This window comes from Hippopotamus amphibius, chromosome 9 (genome assembly GCF_030028045.1).
Source record: "Hippopotamus amphibius kiboko isolate mHipAmp2 chromosome 9, mHipAmp2.hap2, whole genome shotgun sequence".
NCBI classification, from domain to species: Eukaryota; Metazoa; Chordata; class Mammalia; order Artiodactyla; family Hippopotamidae; genus Hippopotamus; species Hippopotamus amphibius.
Genome location: NC_080194.1, coordinates 62338172 through 62361890, shown reverse-complemented (window position 1 = coordinate 62361890; position 23719 = coordinate 62338172). Strand labels below are relative to the sequence as shown.

At 35.1% G+C, this 23719-nt stretch overlaps 1 protein-coding gene across 5 annotated transcripts in view; it reads right to left on the bottom strand.

Moving 5' to 3' along the window:
• The window catches only part of GRM5 (glutamate metabotropic receptor 5), a 508470-nt gene that overhangs the window by 118795 nt on the left and 365956 nt on the right, over nucleotides 1–23719 (bottom strand). For all 5 annotated transcript variants that reach the window (XM_057748474.1, XM_057748477.1, XM_057748478.1 and 2 more), the window contains exon 3: nucleotides 10550–10785. In XM_057748474.1, the coding sequence (XP_057604457.1) occupies nucleotides 10550–10785 (236 nt within the window). The remainder of the gene's footprint in view (nucleotides 1–10549; nucleotides 10786–23719) is intronic.

Sequence of the window (23719 nt, the reverse complement as noted above, 5' to 3'; positions counted from 1 at the left end):
GATGTAAGGATTACAGAGAAAGAAAAGGAGAAGAATCAGTCAACATGGTGGCAGAAAGCTGGTGGGGGAGTGGGAGTGTGTGGGGGGAGAGTACTGTGGAGAAACGTGGACTGGAGGAAATGTTAGACTGGATATAGTGGCCCTAGGACTTTGTATGGAGAGTTAAGGTAAATCCTTATTAAAACATTAACACAGGAAAGTGTAAAAATCATAACCATTCATTAATTTTTCTCAAAACAAACACATCCCGGCTCAAGAAATAGAACATTATTAGAACCCTGGAAATGCCCTCAGGGCCAAAGTACTTTGATGTTGCCCTGAACCCATTTATCTCATCCTCGTCTTGTTGGTAGTAGTTTGGCACACACAACGATGCCTGTGTGAGTGGTTACTCTGTGGCATAGAGCTAAAGGAAAGTGAAGTATCTGTGGTCAGCATCAGGATTGTATGTGACAAGACAAAATGCACAGGAAGTGAAATGTGAGGGAAACAGAGTTTCTTTGAGAATGGGTAACTGGAGTGATTAGAAACCAGGAGAATGTGACCTCAGTGGACTTGACCAATAGCTTGAGGTAGGCTTTTCACTGAGCAAGACTTAGCATGTGCAAAAGCACGGCGACTTAAGTAGGCATGCGAATTTAAAATGCAGGAGCACAACTGGTGAAGTGGCTGGAGCATAGATTTTATGGGCTTAAGGAATAAAAGATGAGATTTGAAAAAATGTAAATGATGAATTTGAAGAGTTTTGACTGGAGCAAAGGAGTTGGGATTCCTTTTTGTAGACACTGGAGAACCAAAGAAGCTCTTTAAGAATGGGAGTAATGTGATGAGACATATTCTTTAGATGGACACTTTGGGGACTATTTTCAGCATAAAATGGAGAAGGAAGAAGCAGGTATCAAAAAGAAGAATAAATAGGGAGATTATTCAGATACCCAAGGTGAGAGATAACGAGAACTAAACCACAGCAGTAGCATAAAGATTGGAATTTAGGCAGCAATGTGAAGGAGAGAACAGATGTGGAAGATGTTCAAACAGTAGAATTAACAGTATTTGGTCATCAGTTGGCTATGAGATGAGAGAAGGGGAATGCAAGAGGATCCCTTAGTCCCATGTCTTGGGAGACAGGGTGGATGAGTGTGTCATTTACTTAAATTGGAGATGCAAAAAGAAGGAACTCAAAGTTTGGGGCTGTGGTTGGAAAAGTTATAATGAGATTACTTTTAGATAGATAAGTTTGGGGTGCCCTCGGGTCATGTAAGTGAGAATGTTTGTGTGTTAATGTCATAAATGACACCTCTGAAAGTTACTGGAGGTGACAGGGAGAAACCATAGAAAGGAGATGGTAAATGAATGTCAGTGGGTGACAGTATAACTGTAAAGGAAATGGGTCCTTAAATTGGTTCCAAAATAGAACAGCATACAGTTGCTAGAAAACACTTTTATTTTAATTCTCTGTAGCTTCTATTACTAGGTTATTTAAATGAACAATTAGAAGAATTAAATTATATTCTTAATATTTTTAATTTATTATTATTCATTTAATTTATAATTTAGGTTTAACATAATTGTGCAATTCAAGTAAAATTTGCTGAAATCAGGCTCACTGTTAATAGTAGATAAACCTGTGTTCTAACAACACCACATAGTTAAATGCTTAAGGGCTATAGTTATATTTTGATTTAAGTTTTTAAATGTTTCAAAAGAAACACAAATTAACAAAAGTATAAACACTTTAGACATTATAAATTACAGGCTTTATTTATACATCAAAATTGGGATCGCAGGGTAGTGGCAATTAAGAACAAAGAGTAAAGAAGGAACTTCTGGTGTTAGGATGCAGAAGAAAGCAAATGAAAATTATTTTACTGCATAACTATAAAAGGTCAAAGAAATACAAAAACCAAAAAATTTAAAGGCATTGAAGATGTGTGGAAGCAACAAAGACAAAATCAACTAACAAAGAGGAAGCATGCAAAAGTGGACAGGTATCACCATTTGCTTTATTGTCTGAGGCCATCTGCAGATTCTGGACACAGACTGATGATCCAGCTTGGTTTAAATGAAGGGATATTAGTTTCCCAGGGCTGCCATTCAAAGTACCACAAACTAGGTGGCTTAAAACAACAGAAATTTATTCTCTCGCAGTTCTAGATGCTAGAAGTTTGAAGTCAAGTTGTCAGCAGGGTCATACTCCCTCTGAAGATGCTGGGTAGAATCTTCCTTGCCTCTTCCTAGCTTCTGGTGGTGGCTGTTAATCTTTGGCCTTCCTGGGCTTTCTGCTGCATCCCTCAAGCTATTGCTGGGTCTTCCCATGCCATTTTCCCTGTGTGTGTGTCTGTTTTTGTGTCCCTTCTCTTCTTCTTACAAAGACACCTATCATATTGGATTACGAGCCCATTCTACTTCAGTATGTCCTCATCTTAACTAATTACATCTGCAATGACACTATTTCTAAATGAAGTCACATTCTGAGGTTCTGGGAAAGGATATGAATTGGGGCTGGGGGAGGGGGAGGTGTATTTCCACCTAGTATATGACACTGCTGGAAAAAAGAGAAACCCGAAAAACATTTGAATACTGAAATGATCGGGTATGTCAATTTGTAAACTCTAGGAGCCCTAAATGAATGACAGCCATTGGACCTCATGCTTCACTTGCTGATCCTGGAAGCTTCATGAGATGCTTATGCCTTTTTTGTTTTGTTTTGTTTTGAGTTTTTAAAACAGATTTATTCACAGATATAATTCACATACTATATGATTCAGATATTTAAAGTGTACAATTCAGTGGCCTTTAGTATCTTAACAGATATGTGAAACCACCTCTATAGTAAATTTTAGAAAGCTTTCAATCAGCACAAGAAGAAATCTCATACCCTTCAGCTGTTATCCCCCTATTGCCCCATTCACCCCAGCCCTAAACAACCACTAATGTGCTTTCTGTCTCAACAGATTTACCTACTGAGGACTTCTCATATAAATTTCATATAAATGGAACCATACAAAATGTGACCTTTTGTATCTGGCTTTTTTTCACTTAGAATAATGTTTTCAAGGTTAATCCATGTTGTAGCATTAGTACTTCATTCCCTTTTATGGCCAAATAATATTCCATTGTATGCATAAGGAGAGGTCATGACTTTGAAGACTGAAATCTCCCATTGTTTTGTAATATTTGGAAGAAAGCACCACTTGAGGAATGAAAACTGCTCAAACTTCAATTACTTTTTTTCTCATGCCCAATTTAGAAACAGTGTAGTGCAGGAGGCTAGAGGGCAAAACTCAAAAATGTAAAAATCTTACTGAGTCAGTCATCCAGGGCAGGGGACATACTAGCTAAGACTCTCAATCAAAATTCCATGCTGATTGTAAAGATATTCTTAACCAGAGGTTGACTGTTTCTATCTTCTGCTGCAACCTACCCCATCTCAATTGCTTTGAATCTGGAAAAGGCAAAGCATAAAATATAAAAATATAAAATATAAAATCCATTCCTTATGGTTACTTTATACTCAGTGTCTGGTATAAAAGAAAACATATTGCAGGTGTGTCAAGAAGCTTAAAATGTGACCAGTAACTAAGAGAAATAAGTCAATAGAAATAGACTGACAGAAGATCTTGGATGTTAGAATTTGAGAAAAAGGACCTTAACTATAATCAATAGTTTCAAGTAAATAGAATAAAGCATTGAAAAAATGGATGAGAAGAACTTTTCAACAGAAAATTGGAAACTATAAAAAGAATTAAGTGGGCATTCTGGGATTGTAAAATGCCATATCTGAAATTAAGAACTTTTTATTATACTTAACAGCAGACTGGACATAGGAGAAGACATGATTAGTGAAATTAAAGAAAGAATAGTACAAAAATTTAAACTGAAGCACAGAGAGAAAGAAAGATGAACGAAAGGAAAGAAAGAAAAAGGAAGGAAGGAAGAAAAGAAAGGGAAAGAGAAAAGAAAGAAGAAAGAAAGGAAGAAAGAAAGAAAAGAAAGGGAAAAAGAAAAAAAGAGATGTTACATGTGAGACAGTCAAATGATGTAACAGGTGTAATTGGGTAATGGAAGAAGCAGAGAGAGAAATGTGGCAGAAGGGCTGTTTCAGGAAATAATATCTGGGAATTTTTCAAAACAGATGCAAGTCTTTAATCCACAGGTTTAAAAAGCTCTGAAAACCCTATAAAAGAAATATACAATGGAAATCACACCTACTTTCATCACAGTCAATAAAAACTTAAAAAGAAAAGCTATCTTAAAAGCCTAGAAAAAAAAGACATATTGCTATCAGTGGAACAACATTAAGAATTATGGCTAACTTCTTAATGAAATCATGGAATTCAGGGGAAAAGATTGAATGTTTTTAAAGCAAAAAAAAAAAAAACCGAGATAAAAACTAAAGAAAACCTGCCAATATAGAATGCTATACTAAGTAAATATATCCTTCAAAAATAATGCATTTAAAAATGTATAGAAATATCAAATCACTATGTTATATGTCAGGAACTAATGTAGTGTTATAGGTCAATTACACTTCTAAACAAACTCATAGAAAAAGAAATCATATTTGTGACTACCAGAGGTGAGAGGAGGGAGGAGAGGGTTTAAGATGAAGGTGGTCAAAAGGTACAAACTTCCAGTTATAAGATAAATAAGTACTAGGGATGTAATACACAACATGATAAAGATAATTAACACTTCTGTACATTATAAATGAAAGTTGCTGAGAGCGTAAATCCTGAGTTCTTATCACAAAGAGAAACTTTTTATTTCTAATTCTTTAACTTTGCATTTATATGACAAGATTGGTGTTCAGTAAACTATCGTAGTAACCATTTCACGATGTATGTTATTCAAATCATTATGCTGTATACCTTAAACTTATAAGCAGTGCTATATGTCAATTATCTGTCAATAACACTGAAAAAAAAGGGGGAAAACAAAAATATTCTGAGAAAAACTGATATAATTTGTCGGTAGTAACCTACATTATAAGAAACACTAAAGGAAATTCTTCAGCTTGAAAGAATCAGAGATGAAAGCAAGGAAGTAGCAGAAGGAAAGAAGAACACTAGCGTGGGTAAATATAAGACTATTGACCATTTAGAGCAATGATTTTAACAAATCAAATCATAACAAAGTAGTATATATAATACATATAAAAGTAAATTATATTGCAATAGCAAAAAACAGTGAAAGGGGATAAATAGACTTAAATATGTGGAAGATTCTTGAATATAAACAAGAGCCAACTTAAGATAGTTTGTATTAAATTAAGGATTCATTTAGGAATTTTTATTGAAAACTAAATGAATTGTACTGAGATGAAACAAAAATGTTCATAGAAGTGACAAAATAAGATAATAAAAACTACTGATTAGGGACTTCCCTGGTGGTCCAGAGGTTAAGAATCCGCCTTCTAATGCAGGGGACACGGGTTCGGTTCTTGGTCAGGGAACTAACATTCCACATGCCGCAGGGCAACTAAGTTCGTGTACCACAACTACTGAGCCTGCGTGCTCTGGAGCCCATGTGCCACAACTAGAGAGAAGCCTGCACGCTGCAACCAGAGAAGCCCGTGCACCACAACGAAGAGCCCATAAGCTGCAAAGAAAGATCCCACACGCCATAACTAAGACCCGATGCAGTCAAATAAATAAGTAAATATTAAAAAAACTAACAATTAAAAAAATTGATTGATCCAGAAGAAGACAATAAGGAAGGAAGAATTTAAAAATTAAAGAATCAAGTAGACAAACAGAAAATAAGTAGCAAAACAGGTAATATATGAGAGAAATAGGAAATAGTAATAAGCTACACTCTAGTTGGGTGATTTTCATGATATATATATCTAACAAAAGACTCAAATCCATGGTATATGAGGAACTCTTAAAATACATATTAAAAAGTAACCAAACGTGCAACAGACTGTAACAGATACGTTACAAAAGAGGATGCCCAAATTTCCAATAAGCATATGAAAAAAAGCTTAGCTTTATAATGTATAACGGAAAAGCCAATCAAAATCACAATATGATAACCCAACATTGACAGAATGTTTAAAGTAAAAAAGCTATACCAATTGTTGTCATAGGTGCACAGCAACTTGAACTCTCATGCATTTCAGGGGAAGTTTAAGTTAGTTCATCTAGCTTGGAAAACTGATTGGCAGTATCTGTGATAGCTAAATACATGGTTAGCTTATGACCTAACAATTCCATTACCACCTATACATCTAACAGGAATCAGGATATATGTTTGCCAGACAATGTGTACAAGAATGTTCATAAAAGCTTTATTTATAATACTTAAAACTGTGAATAATCCAGATTTCCATCTATAAGAGAACTGATAGATAATTTCTGGTATATTCATGCAAAGGAACACTACACAGCAATGAAAAAGAATAAACTATTGATACATGTAACAACGGGGATGAATCCCACAACATTATTTTGAGGGGAAAAGGTCAGACACAAAAAGGAAATAATGTAAGATTCCATTCATATGATGTACAAGTGTAGGCAAAACTGATGGGCATTGAAAAAATTTAAATTAATGGAGCATGATATTGATTAAGATTGGGTATGAGAGAGCTTTCTGATATTGTTGCTTTGGCTGGTAGTTACAGAGATGTATACATATGTAACAGTTCATAAAGCTTAAATTCACTTAAAATTTGTGTGTTTTATGTACACTACTATACATACATTATTCCATAACATACACACACACACACATAAATGAAAGTGCCTTCCTTAAAAATGTGCGTGTGTGGGGGGAAGCATCCTAAAATGATAATTTGAAAATGTTATTTTTTTCTTTTGTTTTTTTGGGGAAGAAAGAACTTTTTCTCATTTTAGAATGTTTCAAAAATATAGAAAGATAAAAGAGAACATTTGTATTTTTGCGATTAACAATGAGAGTGAATTTTTCCTTATGTTTCTCACTCGTTTCTAATTGTTCTATGAAGCATTTGCCAATATATGCATTGTACATTTCTCTATTTTTTAACATTTATATTTTAAAGTTGGATGAGTTTTTCTTGTAAGAAAATCAATATTTAGACTGTCATGTTGGCCTTTTTTTCCCTTTTAACTTTATGTTTCTTAACACAAGGACCTTAACATTTTTTATTTAATTAAAATCAGCAAATATTCCCTACCTCATATACTCTAGTATTGTTTTCTGAGTAAAACCTTCCTTATACTCCTACAGTAGTTTCTTCTCTCTCTGTAGCTTTCTTTTTCACACTTAACTATTTCACTTATGGGGGTGTGTATATGTATACGAGTGTGTGTGTATTCACGTGTATACACATTGTGACATGAGGCTCCACCAACATTTTTTCTCAATAGCCAGTTGCACCAACATCTGATTTCACAGGCGTTAAGGCTGTTTAGTGGAAGTCCTCCAGGCAATGGCATTCTGACGGCTGCCCTTCTTAGTTATGATTGTTGTTCCATGAGTTTTGTTTTGTTATGGATGTCTTCATCAGTACTTTAGTGAGAAACTGTACGAGGCTATATGAAAGACTGCTATCCAGGTGTTACTATAAATCATTAGTCTAAAGAAAAATAAACTGCACTTGGAAAATTATTCTAAGGTAGTATTAGTGGTTTTGCCATTAACATTGCGCTGTTATTAGTCACATTGGTTTTCCATCCAGATTTTTTTTTTACTGGAGTATAGTTGCTTTACAGTGTTGTGTTAGTTTCTGCTGTACAACAAAGTGAGTCAGCTATAATCACTTAGCTATAATCTATTCAGAATTAATTTCTAGGAGTTGGTCTGTTTCCAGGATGGCTCTGTTACTTATTCAATACTGAGTGTTTTCCTTTACCTTTCTGGTTACTCAGAGCTTTTCTATACCTCATTCTCTATCAGGCTACTGCTAATTCTAGACTACCAGATTCAGATACCTCTCCTAGCTTTTATACTTTGCCTTTTAAGAAGCTTCTAAGAAAAATAAGCAGAGATTCAGCTATGGGTATTTCCACTCTTTGTGTCAAGCCATTTTACTTACTAAACTATCTATTAGGTTTTAGGTACTGTAGCCAATGAATAAGGTGAAGATTTCTTGCCTGCCATCCATGAATTATAAACTCCAACTTATGACCCCAACTCAAAAATGGTTGTCTTAGGCACACTGCTTGATGAAAGTACATTATATTTAGGAAAACACTAGTCATATTCAGTACTGTTACAGATAAGAATAAACTACCTGGGGTCTTTCTGAAGATATGGAATGCTGAAAGGACATTTGAGTAAATAAGGAAATATGGTCAAACGTAGAGAGTACTGAATACTGGGGTATCTATTATTGCATTCCACAGTTATATACAAATAATTTTAAGATTTATTTTTCTTTTTTGTATCTTTGACCTATATGTTAACTATTACAGAATGCAAATTCGATAGTGATTTTTAAAACTATAATATTCTCTCTCTTTAGTATAGCATGTTGGTTAAACTTTAGATCTGAGTTCAATTCTAAGTTCTAATGTTTTTCTGAGCAAGTTGTTTTGTTTCTCTAAATCTTAGTTTTGTTATCTTTAAAATATGGATATTAATAGTATTCCTCTCACTGAGAAGAATAGCAGAGGTATTACATTTGTGTTCATTTTTATGTACAAAATGACATCTGTTGACAGATGAGATTCCAAGGGGGTGGGACTAAAGAATGCTTTTCAGAACTAGAGTAAGCAACAGATCCTAGGCAGAGAAATCACCTCAGGGTGCTCATGTGAAAGACAGAGAGCTATAACAACAAGTCCAAATGGAGAACTTTATAGAACAATTTCCATAGAAATAATGTTTCCATGGAAATCAAAGAGTTTTTCAAGACTATATCTCAATAAGACCTCCAATAGAAACAAAAAGGTAAGAGACACAAAGAATTATTTCAAGAAGACATTTCAAACGAAAAGGAGTGGGGAAGGAAGAACATTAGTACAAAAGAGGGTGAAGACCAACTGGAAAAAAATCACTTAGTCACACTGATTAGGGGTTGTCACTAACTCCTTAAAGAGGAACTGAGAGGAGACTGGATCTATTGCTGACCCTCTAAAACTCCTCCAGTGTCTCTACATAGAGTAATCTGTACACAATCACAGAATCGCTACACAGAGACTATATGCTCCCTAAAGCTCAAGAGAAGAAAGAAGTTTGTGTCCTTCAGAAATTAGATGGAACTGTGAAAAATATAAAATTGGCTATAAAAATCAAAATTGTGAAACACAAGTCACAATCCTGTGTATTCACACACATTTTTTCATGAGAATAAAAGATAAAAACAAAGGAAACAAATAAGCATTTGAAGATTTTGGACAAGAGTTAGCAGTATCTAAAGCAAGAGAGAAGCAAATGTAGTCTCACACCAGGCTTCTATATTCCTGGATTTCATTGGGCAGTACCATCCCACACTCCAGCATACCTCTCCTCCACCATTGCTGAACTAGGAACTGACACAAGGTTGCCACGTTCTCATTTCACCAAGTACTGACAAAGTTTAAGAATAATTACAAATCATCACTTACTACCTCATTCATTTCACAAAAGAAGGAACTGATAGAAAAAAAAAAAACATAGTATGGATGTGAACTCAGGGAGGAAATGCATTATTAAAACTTCACTACATTGTTCCTGTTTTCCTCATTTTGGTGCTGGTGACAACTTCTCTGTAGACTGGAATTAGTTCATGGGCCAGGGTTTCAGCCTCACTGCTCCAGTACACTCTTGTGTTCCCTCACCAGTTTTAACAAACCTTAACCTTCGCACTTTGACTTATGGATCAGTATTGACCCTACCTGGTTATTAGAGTCAGGATTCCCTTTGGATGTGCTACAAATAAAACTAACCAAATCCTCCGTTTAAAACCCTTATTATGTTGCTTACAACACTGAATTGCAGTTTTTGTTGGCATGACGCTCTCCCTAGCTAGACACTAAACCCCTTGAGGGCAGGATCTAGTTTTCCTCATCTTGGTACCCTGACAACTAAAGTGATGTTTGGCATGTTGTGAATCCTTATAAGTATTTATTGCATAACTGAATGAATGGCTCTGCTTAGGTATGTCTCCTGAAACATCATATTATACATAGCAAATCCTTGCTACTATTTTATTATAATTTATTGATGGAAGTAGGAGTTGGCTCTGTCCTTCAGCATTCACTCATTCATTCTTCAGACATGTGACATGAAACCCTTGCTCTGTGCCTCACACTGTGCTAACTGCTAAAGATAATCAAAATAAGCAGAACGCAGTTCTTGCCTTGAAAGATGTCAAGAGTTCCTCTCTGGAGTTCACGCTATCTTTTTAGCACAGTGCCAATTTCTTGAATGATATAAATACAAATATAAAAATTGTTTGAAATCTTAATAGAGTGAACATTTACTCTCATATGTTTTTCTTATCACCCTAAGAAGCAATACACACTCTATGTGAGAGTCCTCCTCTCTAATAGATTACAGCCACTATCACCATGACACAGTTTACTTAAATTGAAGCCTTAGCCATATCCACTTTAAATGAAACAATAAATCTGCTTACTATTACAAGTCTTGTTGTATTTGCTGTTCTCCTGTGCAAACCCTTCCAGTCGGCACTGAAAGCGATGCTGCCAAAATTCTTGAAACCAAGGGTTTCGGAGGTTTGTTTCTGGCCGGAGCTTCAGATAATAATCATCAAACCACTTGACATCGGGAGACTGGAGCTTGATTGTGATTCCACCAACAGCTTCTCGCTGGTATCCATCTGTCACATCATACCTGTCAGCCCAGCCATCACTGTGGGGAAACAAAAAAAATCCCTCAGCTTAGAACAGATATCTTCTAAGAAAATGATTCCATTTGCTATCATTTTGAAAACAGTAGTCATAAATGGCACTCAGGCCACCCTCACTATATGGTCTTACCCTATACTATGTGATTACTGAGATAGCAACTTGTTAAGATAAAAAGTGCAAAACACAATGGAAACTTTGGATCTAAGAATACTGCAAGGTACCAGTCTCACTTACCTTGAACTGCGGAGAATAACCGTATGCTTCTGGCAGAATTTTACTGATTGTAAAATATAGTCTATGCATGGAAGCTGCATAATATCACCATTCACACCACACTACTTACTGAATGTTTAATAGCTAGGTCACATTACCTTTAAATATATTCCTTTCCTTTACTTAATAATAATCATTATAGTGATCATAAAGTCAAAATGAAAAATATTTCTGAAATATACCTAACGTTAATATAACCATCCTATGACAAGATATTCTTTTGTTTCCCCATTTTACATATGATGATAGAAAGGTTAAAAAGGAAAAACTTTCTAATTATAGTCATTCTATTAAATATTGATTCATCAGAGCCTCCAACTGAAGTCCTTATAGCCCACATCCTCTTCTCTATCCCATGGTACTTCTCTGATACGTTTCAAATACACATATGAAATCATGTTTTACATTAGAGTGACTGAAAGAACTTCTTAACAATAGGCCATGGAAGATGGTGACAGGGATCATAGTCCTCAACATGAATACCATTCTATGCACTGAGCACTCAAAGTAATGTAGGGATTTTAAAATAAAAGAATTTGAAATCAGAGAGTTCCTGTTATAATGGTATAAGAGTATAACAGAAAAAGGAAAAAATATTCTAAGCTTATTTGGAAAATACATGAGACACAACACTGGAAATAAAAGACATGAAAAGATGTTTCTATCAAAATCTGGACACACCTTGGGGCATTCAGGAATAAAGGGTCTCTGACTTCCCCCACCCTCTCTGTCATTTGGAATATGCACAACTTGTGCTATATATCTGCTGGGACCCAGTGGTACTATTCTTCCTTTGAAGAGGTACAAGTTCTCTTTCAGGAGAAGTAAAGAAGGTCAAGGGAAATTTAACAATGGAAAAATAAGTAACAACAAAGAGGGAAGGGAAGATATGGAGAGAGCTGAAGGGCAGGACAGAATGGAGCCTCCTGAATGCGAGGTAGGAAAGGTTTTGAAGATAAGCTGGGTGAGTGGGTGTGGGTACTGGGGAAAGGGTGAGCAAAAGGATTTACATTAACAATCATTGTTTATTTCATCAACATTCAGATATTTCTATTTATTGGCATGTTAATTTCTTTTTATCTTCATCCCAATGCATTTTTGTCCTTTATACTTTTTTTTTGGTAGGCAGAGAGCATGCTCCAATATTTTGCATATAAAATCTGTGCCAGGGAAGGTATTATGTAAGTAATTAATTAGAATAAGTAAAAAAAGCATGTACTTTTTTTCAGTATGCTCTGACTTAAAAACTGATAATGAGAGTTGTTCCAAAGGTCATACATTACTCATTAAGATATCATAGGGGCTTGAGATAACTTGAGATACTTCCTAAGGCATCAGTGGGTGGAGGAAGAGAAAAAAAATAAACAAACAAAAAACATGTTTCTTCCCTCTAAGCCCTCTTTGACAGGAGGAGACTTCATTAAAAATGATCTATGTTGAGATTTCAAAAACTTTTGTGGCAGATCAGGAAAAAAAAAGAAAAAGTAATGCAATATGTTTTGTCCCAGTGTTGAATGTGGTTACTTCACACATTACCTTCCCTCAAGTTTCTCATTTTCAGCTGCAGAGATTTTATTTAAAGCTGACAAGTTGAAATGAAGTGGGCTTGTTTGCTTCATTTTCTTGCTCTGTTTTGGAGGGTTTATTGTATCACTGATAGGAGAGTGTGGGTCTCACTGGCACTGGAGGAGGTGCATGGGCGTGCTGCAAGTGGGACAGGAAGCCCTGTTTGTCAAGCAGAGCCCCGTTCTCCAAGGAAGTGGGAATTTAAATTGCTCCTTTTGTTAATGCTAGCTCGCTCTTATGTAACGCTGTGATTATAAATATTACATGAGAAATGTAAGATTATAATGGGTCCAATTTACCCTTCACAGTTCATTCACTGAATTTAATGGGGAGTGTAAAAAAGCCCGTCTTGATAAACTTTTTTAGAGGTAATATTTCCATTAAAACAAAAGTGTCAGGACCATCGTGTGTTAATTTACTCATCTCTCATCATGTTCTTTAGCTTTTTTTTAATGTATATATTTCTACATTTAATTTAGCAAAAGATGATGTTTTTCAGTTGTCTATAGGTTAGAGTGGTGATTTTTAGAACAGTTTTGTTCCAAATATTTCCATTCAACAGCAAAATAAAAACAATAAAGAGTTTGTATATAAACAGAAAATTTCAGTGTCTGTGTGATAAAAAAAGGGTTCTTTTATTTAAGCTTGGGGGGAATATCTGCTATGTAAGTCTCAAGAAAGTTCAGTCCATATTGACTAAGGTAGATATTGCTATATTGACTTTAGCTTATTAAATATTAACATTTTCATAAAAATGTGCTTTTAAGATTTGCATTTAGATGATAGGGTATCTCTGAGTAAGGAATAATAAATCCAAAAGTGAATAGCCAAGAAAACTTGAGCTTAGCTTTCTACTATTTAATGCTTTCCACTGCATTGTTAGAGTGGACCATCAAGATTCTGGCACTACTTTAATGCTTTTGGGTGACATGTATTTTACCAAATCAGGAAAAAAGGGGGGAGGAAGACAAGGAAACAAACTGAAAATGTACCACATTTAAGGCAATTTTATAGATTTAGTTTATCTGTCTGTCTGTCTGTCTATCTCTTTGTCCATCCATCCATCCATCCATCCATCCATCCATCCATCCATCCATCCATCCAATTTCTTCTCATTGGTGGGCATTTTACCTATCTCCTCATAATCCATTTCATTATTTTCTTTCCAGTTCTTTGGTATACAGTCATTTCTCATTATTTGCAGAATCTGTACTTGAAAATTCACCTACTTTTTAAAATTTACTTGCAATCCCCACACCAATACTCATGGCACTTTTATGGTCATTTTCAGACAGGTACAGAGTGGCAAAAAATTTGAATTCTTCTGATATGCATGTTCCCAGCTGAGGCTGAACAATGTGAACCTCTGCTTTTTTGTTTCAGCTTTGACACTATAAAGAAGTGTCCTTTTCATGGTCTATTAAGTGCTAAGTTTTTGCATTTTTGTGTGTTTAATTGATTTTGCTGCCTAAAATACCCCCAAGTATAGTACTGATATGTTATCTAGAGTTTCCAAGTGTAAGAAGGCTGTGCTATACCTTACATAGAAAAGCAGCTGCATTCAGGCATGAGTAACATGCTGTTTTCTGTGAATTCAATTTTAATTCATCCACAATATTATGTATTAAACATTAAATAAAGTGTCTTTAGACTGGAACACCCATAAAGCAAGGTTACGTAATGACTGATGAAAATGTGACTAGAGGCTCACAGCAATTTAAACCTATATCTCCCCTGGGAGTAATGGTCAGTATTCACTAATTCAGTGTTTGGTGCCTGTTTATAGAACATAACTACTGTGAATAACAAGAATTAAGTGGAGACACACACCCACAAACACACACACACACACACACACACACATATTTGAATGCTGTTATAGTCAGGTTTCCAGTTTTTTAATTAAAAAAATTTTTTTTGCTATAGAGACAGAGTACTTTAGACATTTGAAATAGGAAACAAAAAAATTAAACTTACTTAGGTTGACATAACTAAAAGAGAAATCTTCAGTATGTACCCATTCTCAAAACACCTCCTCAGTAGAAACCTCAGATTCCTTTAAATCTTGCCTGCACACATCTTAAGGACATGCTCGTCTAGCAAGAATTTACATTCATTTTCTTCTCAATATTGCATTATTATATATATACTCTTACTCTATGATCTACTTTTTCCTCTTTCTCCTCTTAACCCCCAATTTCCATTGTTTCTCATAATTAGCAATTCATGAAAGTTTAATTTTTACCTTTTTTCAAAAGAAGGTTCTTGTTTAAAACAAAATTGACATTGGAATTCTCCAGCCGAAGTTCATCTTCTATGTCTCTGTGACTTTCCTTTTCTTCAATTACTTATTAAATATCTACGTATCTTAGACTAAATTATTTTGTGGCAATAAACAGTTCCTGTATCTCAGTGGCTTAGAACAAAAGTTTACTTCTTGCTCAGCCTTTAGGTTCACTGCTCCATGTCACCTTCATTCTGAGACACAGACTGAAAGAGCCTTTTCCTTCTGGGACATGGCTTATTGTGTAGGAGGGAAAAAGAGAGAGTGTATTGGACCCATGCAATGGTTTTAGAGTGTACTGGACCCACGCGATGTTTCTCAAGTATTCTGCTCAGAAGTGGCACATGTCACTTCTGCTCACATTTCATAGACCAAGGAGAGCTATACGGCCAAACCTGACCTGAATGGGACAGGTGTGTACAATTTTTCCTACAGAGAGGATCAGTGCATGTTGTGAAGGAAAATGCAATCTATCAAATTTACTGTGTTGAAATTGTACTTAAATTTAGAAAAACATATGTTAACTAGGTTTTAGACACTATACTCCAGGTGTTCACAGTCTAGTGGAGGTATAGGATAGGCGAACAGATATATTGTAAATAAATGACCACTTACAAACGAGTACGAACGAATATTCAGTTACAGGTATGAACTGAACGCAATGAGAAAGATCAGTAAATGAGTGATTAACTCTTCGTAAGAAGGTAAGATTTGAATTGAGTTTGAAAAATATGATAATGGAGTGATAACTGTATTTTGAAATGTTATTTTCTAGATAATGAGAAGGTATTTTTGAATCAGGGAATAGTGAATATTAAGCCTTGCAGCTATATGGAGTACACCAGATAGTGAACTAATGAAAAGTAAGCTGAGGAAGACTAATTATGAATGGTCTTTTGTGCCACCTCAAAGGTTTTGAATTTTATCATTCAGGTGATGGGGAGCCAGTGGTGGCTTTTAAAGTGGGAAGTGATTCGAAGAGACGATGAGAATTGGATGAACTGTGGTAGTGGTGTGAGTGACAGATAAGAGATGTTGTGGATGAGTGTTAGAGGAACAAGTTAGAAAATGTGTTACAGTGGTTAAGGAAACTAATGGATGTTTGTATTAAAGGAATGGGAATGAAGAGCCTATCTGTGAGGAATTCTCAGTCCCTAGGACTAGATATGTGGAGACTAGGGGATAAAGGAGGATGTTTATGGTTTATGGGAGACTAGTGATATTGTAAGTGATCTTGTAGCTCCATGTCCTAGGTTGTAAAATAGGTTTGGGGTGCAAAAGGAAGAAAATGAATACAAGTAGGGATCTGCAATGATCAGATTTCCCTTTATATGCTTTCTAGCACTTTGTTTCTCCTGAATTTCTGTTCTCTACATATAAGATTAATTTGAGTGTTAAAAAAATACAAGTTAATTTTCTTACCTGTGATCCAGTACCATATTGACCCACCCTATTCTATTATGTTTAGGGTTTTGTATGCTGAGCAATAGCTGTTGGCACTCAAAAAAAAAAAAAAAAAAAAGGCGAGAAATAATAAAAATTATAGAACTCTAAAGAACTGATGCTCTATACAATTATATCTTTATAAACATTTTAACTTTAGAATTATTGTTTTTATCATTTTTGTATTGACTTATAGATATTTAAAGCAGACCAATGGTTTTGGTTATAATACACTTACTGCAGGGTTTACAATCAGTAGATTTAATGTCAAAATATGTTTCTGGACCATAGAAGCCACTAAGGATACAGGCATAAAAAATTCTTGGAAAATTATGAAGAAAAAAGTTGTCCTAATTATCGAATGTTAGAATAATAATGCTCAATAATTTAAAAATTTGTCTCATCAAAATCTAAATCTATACAATACAGGCAATATACTCTTTCCTTCCTTTCCTTGTTTCCTATCAATATATGTTTTAAGTTTACTGCTATGGAAAAAAATTTATGTAGCACAGAAAGTTGCACTGGGTGATCCTCTAGTAACAGTCTCCACATTCTTTTCATTCCAGTTCATTAATGCAGTGAGCCTGTTGAATGCATATTCTGTGCATTCAGCCTGCACAGACACTGTGGTAGGTTCCAGTACGTGTCCTCAAGGAGCCAGCAGTCTATTAGGCATGACCTGCCTGAATGGGCACTGCTGACTTCTAGCCCCTTGGAAGTTTCCTCATTTATGCTCCAGACTGAACATCCTCTTTTCTTTTTATTAAGTCTTCCCATTAACAGTACAATTCATTAGGTTCCCAGTCACTGAATCATCACTGACTGAAATTCACAGTCTTGTCCTGCCTTCATGAGATTATTCCCCCATCACCTCAATTAGTACTCTGGGTGTTTCCAAACTCTTAATTCTTACATTTACAGTCTCTTGATTTATTTACATGGGAGGCTAATCACATACAGTGGGTACGGATTTCATTAGTTGAACTCTCAAATGGCAATGTGATTATTTCGTATAACTCCACAGAGTTCTTGGGGGGCATCTGTCATGGGCAAACAACAGAAATAAATCATCTCAGTCTGCTTCGAAAGGAGCTATACCAGATCAAAAATGCAGACATCAGAATGACTATTCCTACAAGTTAGCAGTCATTAAATTTGTGTCAGGAGATGTGTATATTGCGGAGGTATACACGGGGGGCGTGGGTATGCCAGGCACACACAGTTATTCTTGATCACTGGAATCTTTAGACCCACTGAGCATGATGGTATTGGTACTGATGAGACTGTCACACACGTTGTGTATTGGAGACGTTGCACTTAATTCTTATTCCTCAAATGCGTCAGATGTTCACACCTCTAAGCCTTTGAGTACGCTCTTCCCTCTGCACAGAGAGTCATCCCTCCAACTCCTTACATTTATCCTGATTGGATAGAATCCAAATCATCTCTTAAGCAGACAGACTGAACTTGAATACAACTTACTAAAACCTTTCTCAAGCTCCTCTGGGCTTAATAGTTCCTTCCTCTCTGCTTCCAAAATACTGTGACATTTATTTATTATTCACTGAACAAGTATTGGGTAACTAATAACTAACAACTTGTCAGTTATGTGAGAATAGAGCAGTCAACAAGAAGACAAGATTTCTGCTCTCATGCACGTAGCATTTTGATGCTTTTAGTTTTGTTTTTGTCATCATATTAAAATTAGGTGCATTTATTTATGTTTTCCCTAAATTGACTATAAATTTTATGTTTTGGACATCTCATCTTTATGTTTATTATAATGCCTTGAACATACTAAGGACTGTAATAAATGTTTAATATAACTTTTAGAAAATTAGACTTGAAAAGGCAAGTTTCAAATTATAGAGAATTCATTTCAGATAACTGTATATATTCATTTTTAATTGAAAAAGCAACATTATTTGACGTGCCTTATAAAATGACCCTGAAAGGCTGAATTCATTCCCCCCTCTAAAATGGTCCTCTCCCTTCTCTACCTGGTGCTATTAAGGTTAATGAGTACATTCATTAGGCTGCATCCCAGCATTTTTTTTTTTTTCAAAATCTGTTCACAGCCCACATAATTATTATGGAAACTGCTGTTCTACTCACATGTAATCATCATCCTGTCAAATCTTTTACCAATAGCATTCTAACAGATATTTGGGATTTTTTTTTCTAATAGTGGGAGTCTACTGACTGCTTGGCTGTCTTCATATAATATTCCTTTTTTTTTCCTCCCCTGAGGGAATAGGAGGTCTTAGAATCTCTAAAAAATAGTGAAAACAAAGAAGGATATTGATCTTTTAAGTAAAAGTTCTTATGAATAAACACCAGTCAACACTAATGAATTAATTCCAAAATGAAATACAATGTAGAATTTTTGAGAAAATTGTTAGGTTATTTACTGAAAATCACTTTATCTCCAGGGCTTGTAAATCTTAATTTTTCCCATTTCCGAGGATAAGTGGAGATGATATTGGAGGAGCTATATCACAACATTGAAAAGAAGGAAGAAAAGTCAGGAATCTAAAGTTTGCTCTTACATAAGGTGTTTTCTATTATATTACTTTCCTAATTCTCTGCAGGCCTTAGAGGTAATTATTAGCCCTAGTTTTTACCATTGAGGAAATTGAGGCTTTGAGGAATTAACCTACTCAAAATCCCACAGCTAATATAGAAGGGATTTCAACCCAGATCTTTCTAGCTCCAACACTCCAGTACTTTCCATACTTCATACCTCCAAAGTAATGACATACAGTGACAATAGCACTGAGAAATGTTTGTTAAGGAGATCATATTTAAGAGGCACGTGATGTAGGACAGGAAGCAGAGTGTCGGGCTGGGAATACGCAGGCAAGATTCTCACACTCTGGTATATTCACACCTTCTACTTTTTCAATCAAACACTAATCTAGATTGGTGCTGCTAGGAAGGGATTTTGAAACTGTAATTAATATCCCAAGAAAACTGACCTTGAAATAGGGAGATAATTCTTTTTTTTTTTTTTCAGTACTCGAAATCTATTTTTTTTAGTTCTTTATTGGAATATAATTGCTTTACACTCTTGTACCAGTTTTTGAGGTACACCAAAGTGAATCAGCTGTATTTAGACATATATCCCCACATCCCCTCCCTCTCACGACTCCCTCCCACCCTCCCTGTCCTGGCCCTCTAAGGCATCACCCATCATCAAGTTGATCTTAGGGAGATAATTCTTAACAGGTCTGAGCTAATCAGGTGAGTCCCTGAAAAGTGACCAGCTCTTCCTGATAAAAAAGATTCAAACATGAGAAGGATTTGGAATGAGAGAGCTGGAAGAGACACTCCATTATTGTCTTTGAAGATGGAGGGAACTGTACAGTAAGGAGTGCAGGTGGCCTTGAGGCGCTGAGTGTGCCCCTGGCTGATGCCAGCAAGGAAATGGGGACTCAGGCCTACATCTAAGAGGAACTGAATTCCACCAAAACTTGAATGAGCTTGGAAGCAGATTCTTCCACAAAGCTTCCAGAAAGGAATACATCTTGATTTCAGCCTGTTAACCCTCAGTGGAGAACCCAATTATGCTATAGATGGACTCCTGACCTCCAGAAAGTATGAGATAATAAATGAATATTGTTTTAAGTTGCTAAATTTGTGGTAATTTGTTACACAGCAATAGAGAGTTGTTACTCACTCGCTGCTTCTTTTCTGCATTTCCTCACTTGGAAGGCCAAAGCATGTTAATATCAGAAGTGATATAATCTTAGGAGGTCTGACCTAATTCTGGGTTTGGTCAGAGTAGACTAACTTCTAAAGACTTTGGGCTTTAGAAATTTAGGCTTTAAATTGAGGTAGGCATTTCCCCCTCTGGTTTAAAGTCTTGTCCCTCCAGGGAAGTTTTTTCATCATACACATCCTTCGCAGAGAAGAAGCTGAGAAAAATCATTGTAAATAGATTATTTTGAGAATTACACAATCTATCGTTTCTCTTGTCCTATTATAGCCATTTGGAGAAATGCAGAAATTGCAGCAGTTGTGTGAAATATGCAATACAGGGAGCAAAATGATTCAGTTAAATACACAAAGCAGTTAAATAGGTAAGCTATTGTATCCACCCCTTTACATAACCTTTTCTATGTTTTTTCCTGAAGCTTCCGTACTTAAGATAACCTTCCAGTTTTCAGTCTGCAAACCCCTTCCCACTGAATTGCGCTAATTTCTTCTGTTATGCTGTTAAACTGAGCACGATGTTCAGCCGAATAGTCAATAATTATTCATTGGACATCTACTAAATTCCAGGCAGTAAGGCAGATTTATGATGATGTTGGTGAATAGAACTCCCTGTGTCCAATTTGTTTTCTTCCTTTACCCCTTATCACAGGTCACCAGGGAGTTCATAATTTCAGATCTAATGTTTTTCTCATACTTTCCTCAGCTTCCTCCAGTATTTGATACTATTCTTTCATTTAGCCAAATCTAGTAACCAGCATTGTACATGCCAGTTTCCCTACAGAGTACTACATATGAGGAATAAAGAGAAGAAACACTGGCATTCCCTACCAACTCTTGAACATTAGAGTTAGGCAAACGAAAACTTACAGAGTGACAACAGTGATCATGTATTTAGGGTTTACTGTCTGCCAGGCATGTTCTAAGCACTATATATATATATATATATATATATATATATATATATATATATACACACACACACACACACACACACACACACACACACACACATGCTTACTCTGCCTATATATATATATATGTATGTATGTATACATATGTATCTATATCTATATTTTTAACATCTTCACATTTAACTTTAGGAAACTTCAGCTTGAAAAGTAGGAAATAATCCTGAGTTAAACAGAATTCAAACTCAGTCTACCTAAATTTAGAAACCAAAGCTGAACCAGTACAACCTATCGGTGTGGCCTTTGATCCAAATCTGTGTCCAAACTTATCTGATTTTGTCTGTGAAAGTGTAGAGGGAAGAGTTATTTTAATTTCTGTTACACACACACACACACACACACACACACACCCTGGAATTTTTTTCTTTTTTTTCTTTCTGAGACTATAAACAAATAATTGCCTTAAACCATTGCATTTGTCTTCTGAAAAATGCCATCTTTGTAGTGTTAGAATACACTGGCAAAGTTATTGAGTCTCTCTACTGAGAAGGTAAAGAGCTATTAGAAGATACTCAAGAGACCTTGATATCTATATACTAAACACAGAGTGAACTCTCTTCAGTTCACGTTTCACTTTGAGGCAACTTGTTCTTCCTTGACAAATTATCCCCATGACACCCACTGAAACCAAGTCTATTGTTAACTTCTCACATCTATCAGATATGGTTTACAAATGAACACTTATAAGTTGTAGAAGACCAGTAAATAATCAAAAATTGTTCAGGGTGTGAGATTAAGTATTAGAAATAGTCATTATATAAGAATCCAGACAAAAATCAGAACATGAAAGCCTGAAAAATTGAGATGCCACATGCCCAAGAATTAATCCAAATAGACTAAAACTGTAAATCACATATTAGAAACTGAACAGCGACTTCTATTTCTAGCTATGATAGATTACACAAACCTTCCTCTGAAGACAACTAGAAAGGCTGAATAAACTTTAAAAAAAAAATCTATTTGAGCTATCAGAAAGCTATCTAGGCAGCTGGGACTCAAGTGGCCAAGATCCTAGGGAGAAGAAAAAATGTACTGAGCATGACTTTCCCCTGAGGTATGTGACAAACTCATGGAAAGGCAAGGGTGGGAGGCTAAGAAGTTGGATCAAAAGCAGTAGGTGAAGCTCAAGAACTTATTCTTTCATAACTGAAACTTTGTACGCGAGCAGTAACCTCCTATTTCTCCCTTTTCTTAGCCCCTGGCAATTAACCATCTTACCTTCCACTCTATGAATTTGATTGTTTTAGACACTTCATATAAATGGAATCATGCAGCATTTCTCCTTTTGTGACTAGTTTATTTCACTTAGCATAATGTTTTCAAAGTTCATCCATGTTGTCACTTATGGCAGTACGGTACAACTACCATTGAAAATAGCTTGGAGTTTCCTAAAATAATTAAAATATATTACCATATGATCCAGCAATCCCACTTCTGGGTATTTATCCAAAATAATTAAAATCAGGATCTCAGAGAGAGATGCACCCCCATGTTCATTATAGTACTATTTACAAAGGCCACAATGTGAAACAACATCCATTAATGTCCATCAATAGATGAATGGATAAAGAAAGTATGAAGTTTAAGTTCTAAAATCAACCAGTTTAATTTACCACATTAACAGAATAATGGAGGAAAATATTACAAATTCAACATTATTCTGATAAAAAGTCCTTAGCAAACTGGCTAAAAAAGAGAACTTCCTTAATGTATGCAAGAGTTTTTATAGTAAAGATTATACACAACAATGAAATGTTGAAAGATTTTTCCTGATATATAGAACAAATAAGGGATATCTTCTTTTGCTGCATTTCTTCAATATTTTATTGAATGTTCTAACCAATTCAATAAGGAAATAAAAGGAGTAAATTATCATTATTCAAGGACAATTTGATGGTTTACACAGAAATTTGAAATTATATATAAAATACAGATAAATTATTACAATTAGTAGTAAATGAATTTAGAAAGTTTGGTGGACATTAGTTCAGCCTACGTAAATAAATTTCTATATACCTGGAACAAACAATTAGAAAATAGTATTTTAAATATACTATTTAAAAGCCACCAAATGGTTAGAGATAAATCTAAGAAAGATATTTAAGATTTCTCCATGCACGTAAAAGGAATTATGGAAGACTTAAATTATTAAAGGAAATGCCACACTCATAAATTAGAGGAGTCAATAATGTAAAGTTGTTAATTTTCCTGAAATTGATCTATAGATTCAAGGTAATCCAAATCAAAACTCCAGCAGGTTTTTTTGGGGGGGTTGGGGGGGTGAGGTATGGATGATATTTATAAACAAATTCTAAAATTTGTATGGAAATATAAAGGACCAAGTATAGCCAAGATAATACTGGTAAAGAACAAAGCTGGGGAAATAAAGTATTATGAAGTTGCAATGATATACAATTTGTAGAGATAAATAGACTAATGGAACAGAATCCTACATGTGTACAGAGACTTGATTTTTGACAAAGGTGACACTGCAAAGAAGCAGGAAAAACAGTTCTAATAAATAAGTGATTCAGGGTAAATTTATATTTTTTGGAAAAATATATTGAAACTTAATCCACACCATTCCTAAAAATCAATTCCAGGTAGATTGTAGATCTAAATGTTGCTGATTATACAATAAAGCTTTTAGGTGATAACAAAAATCTTCTAGATATAACAGA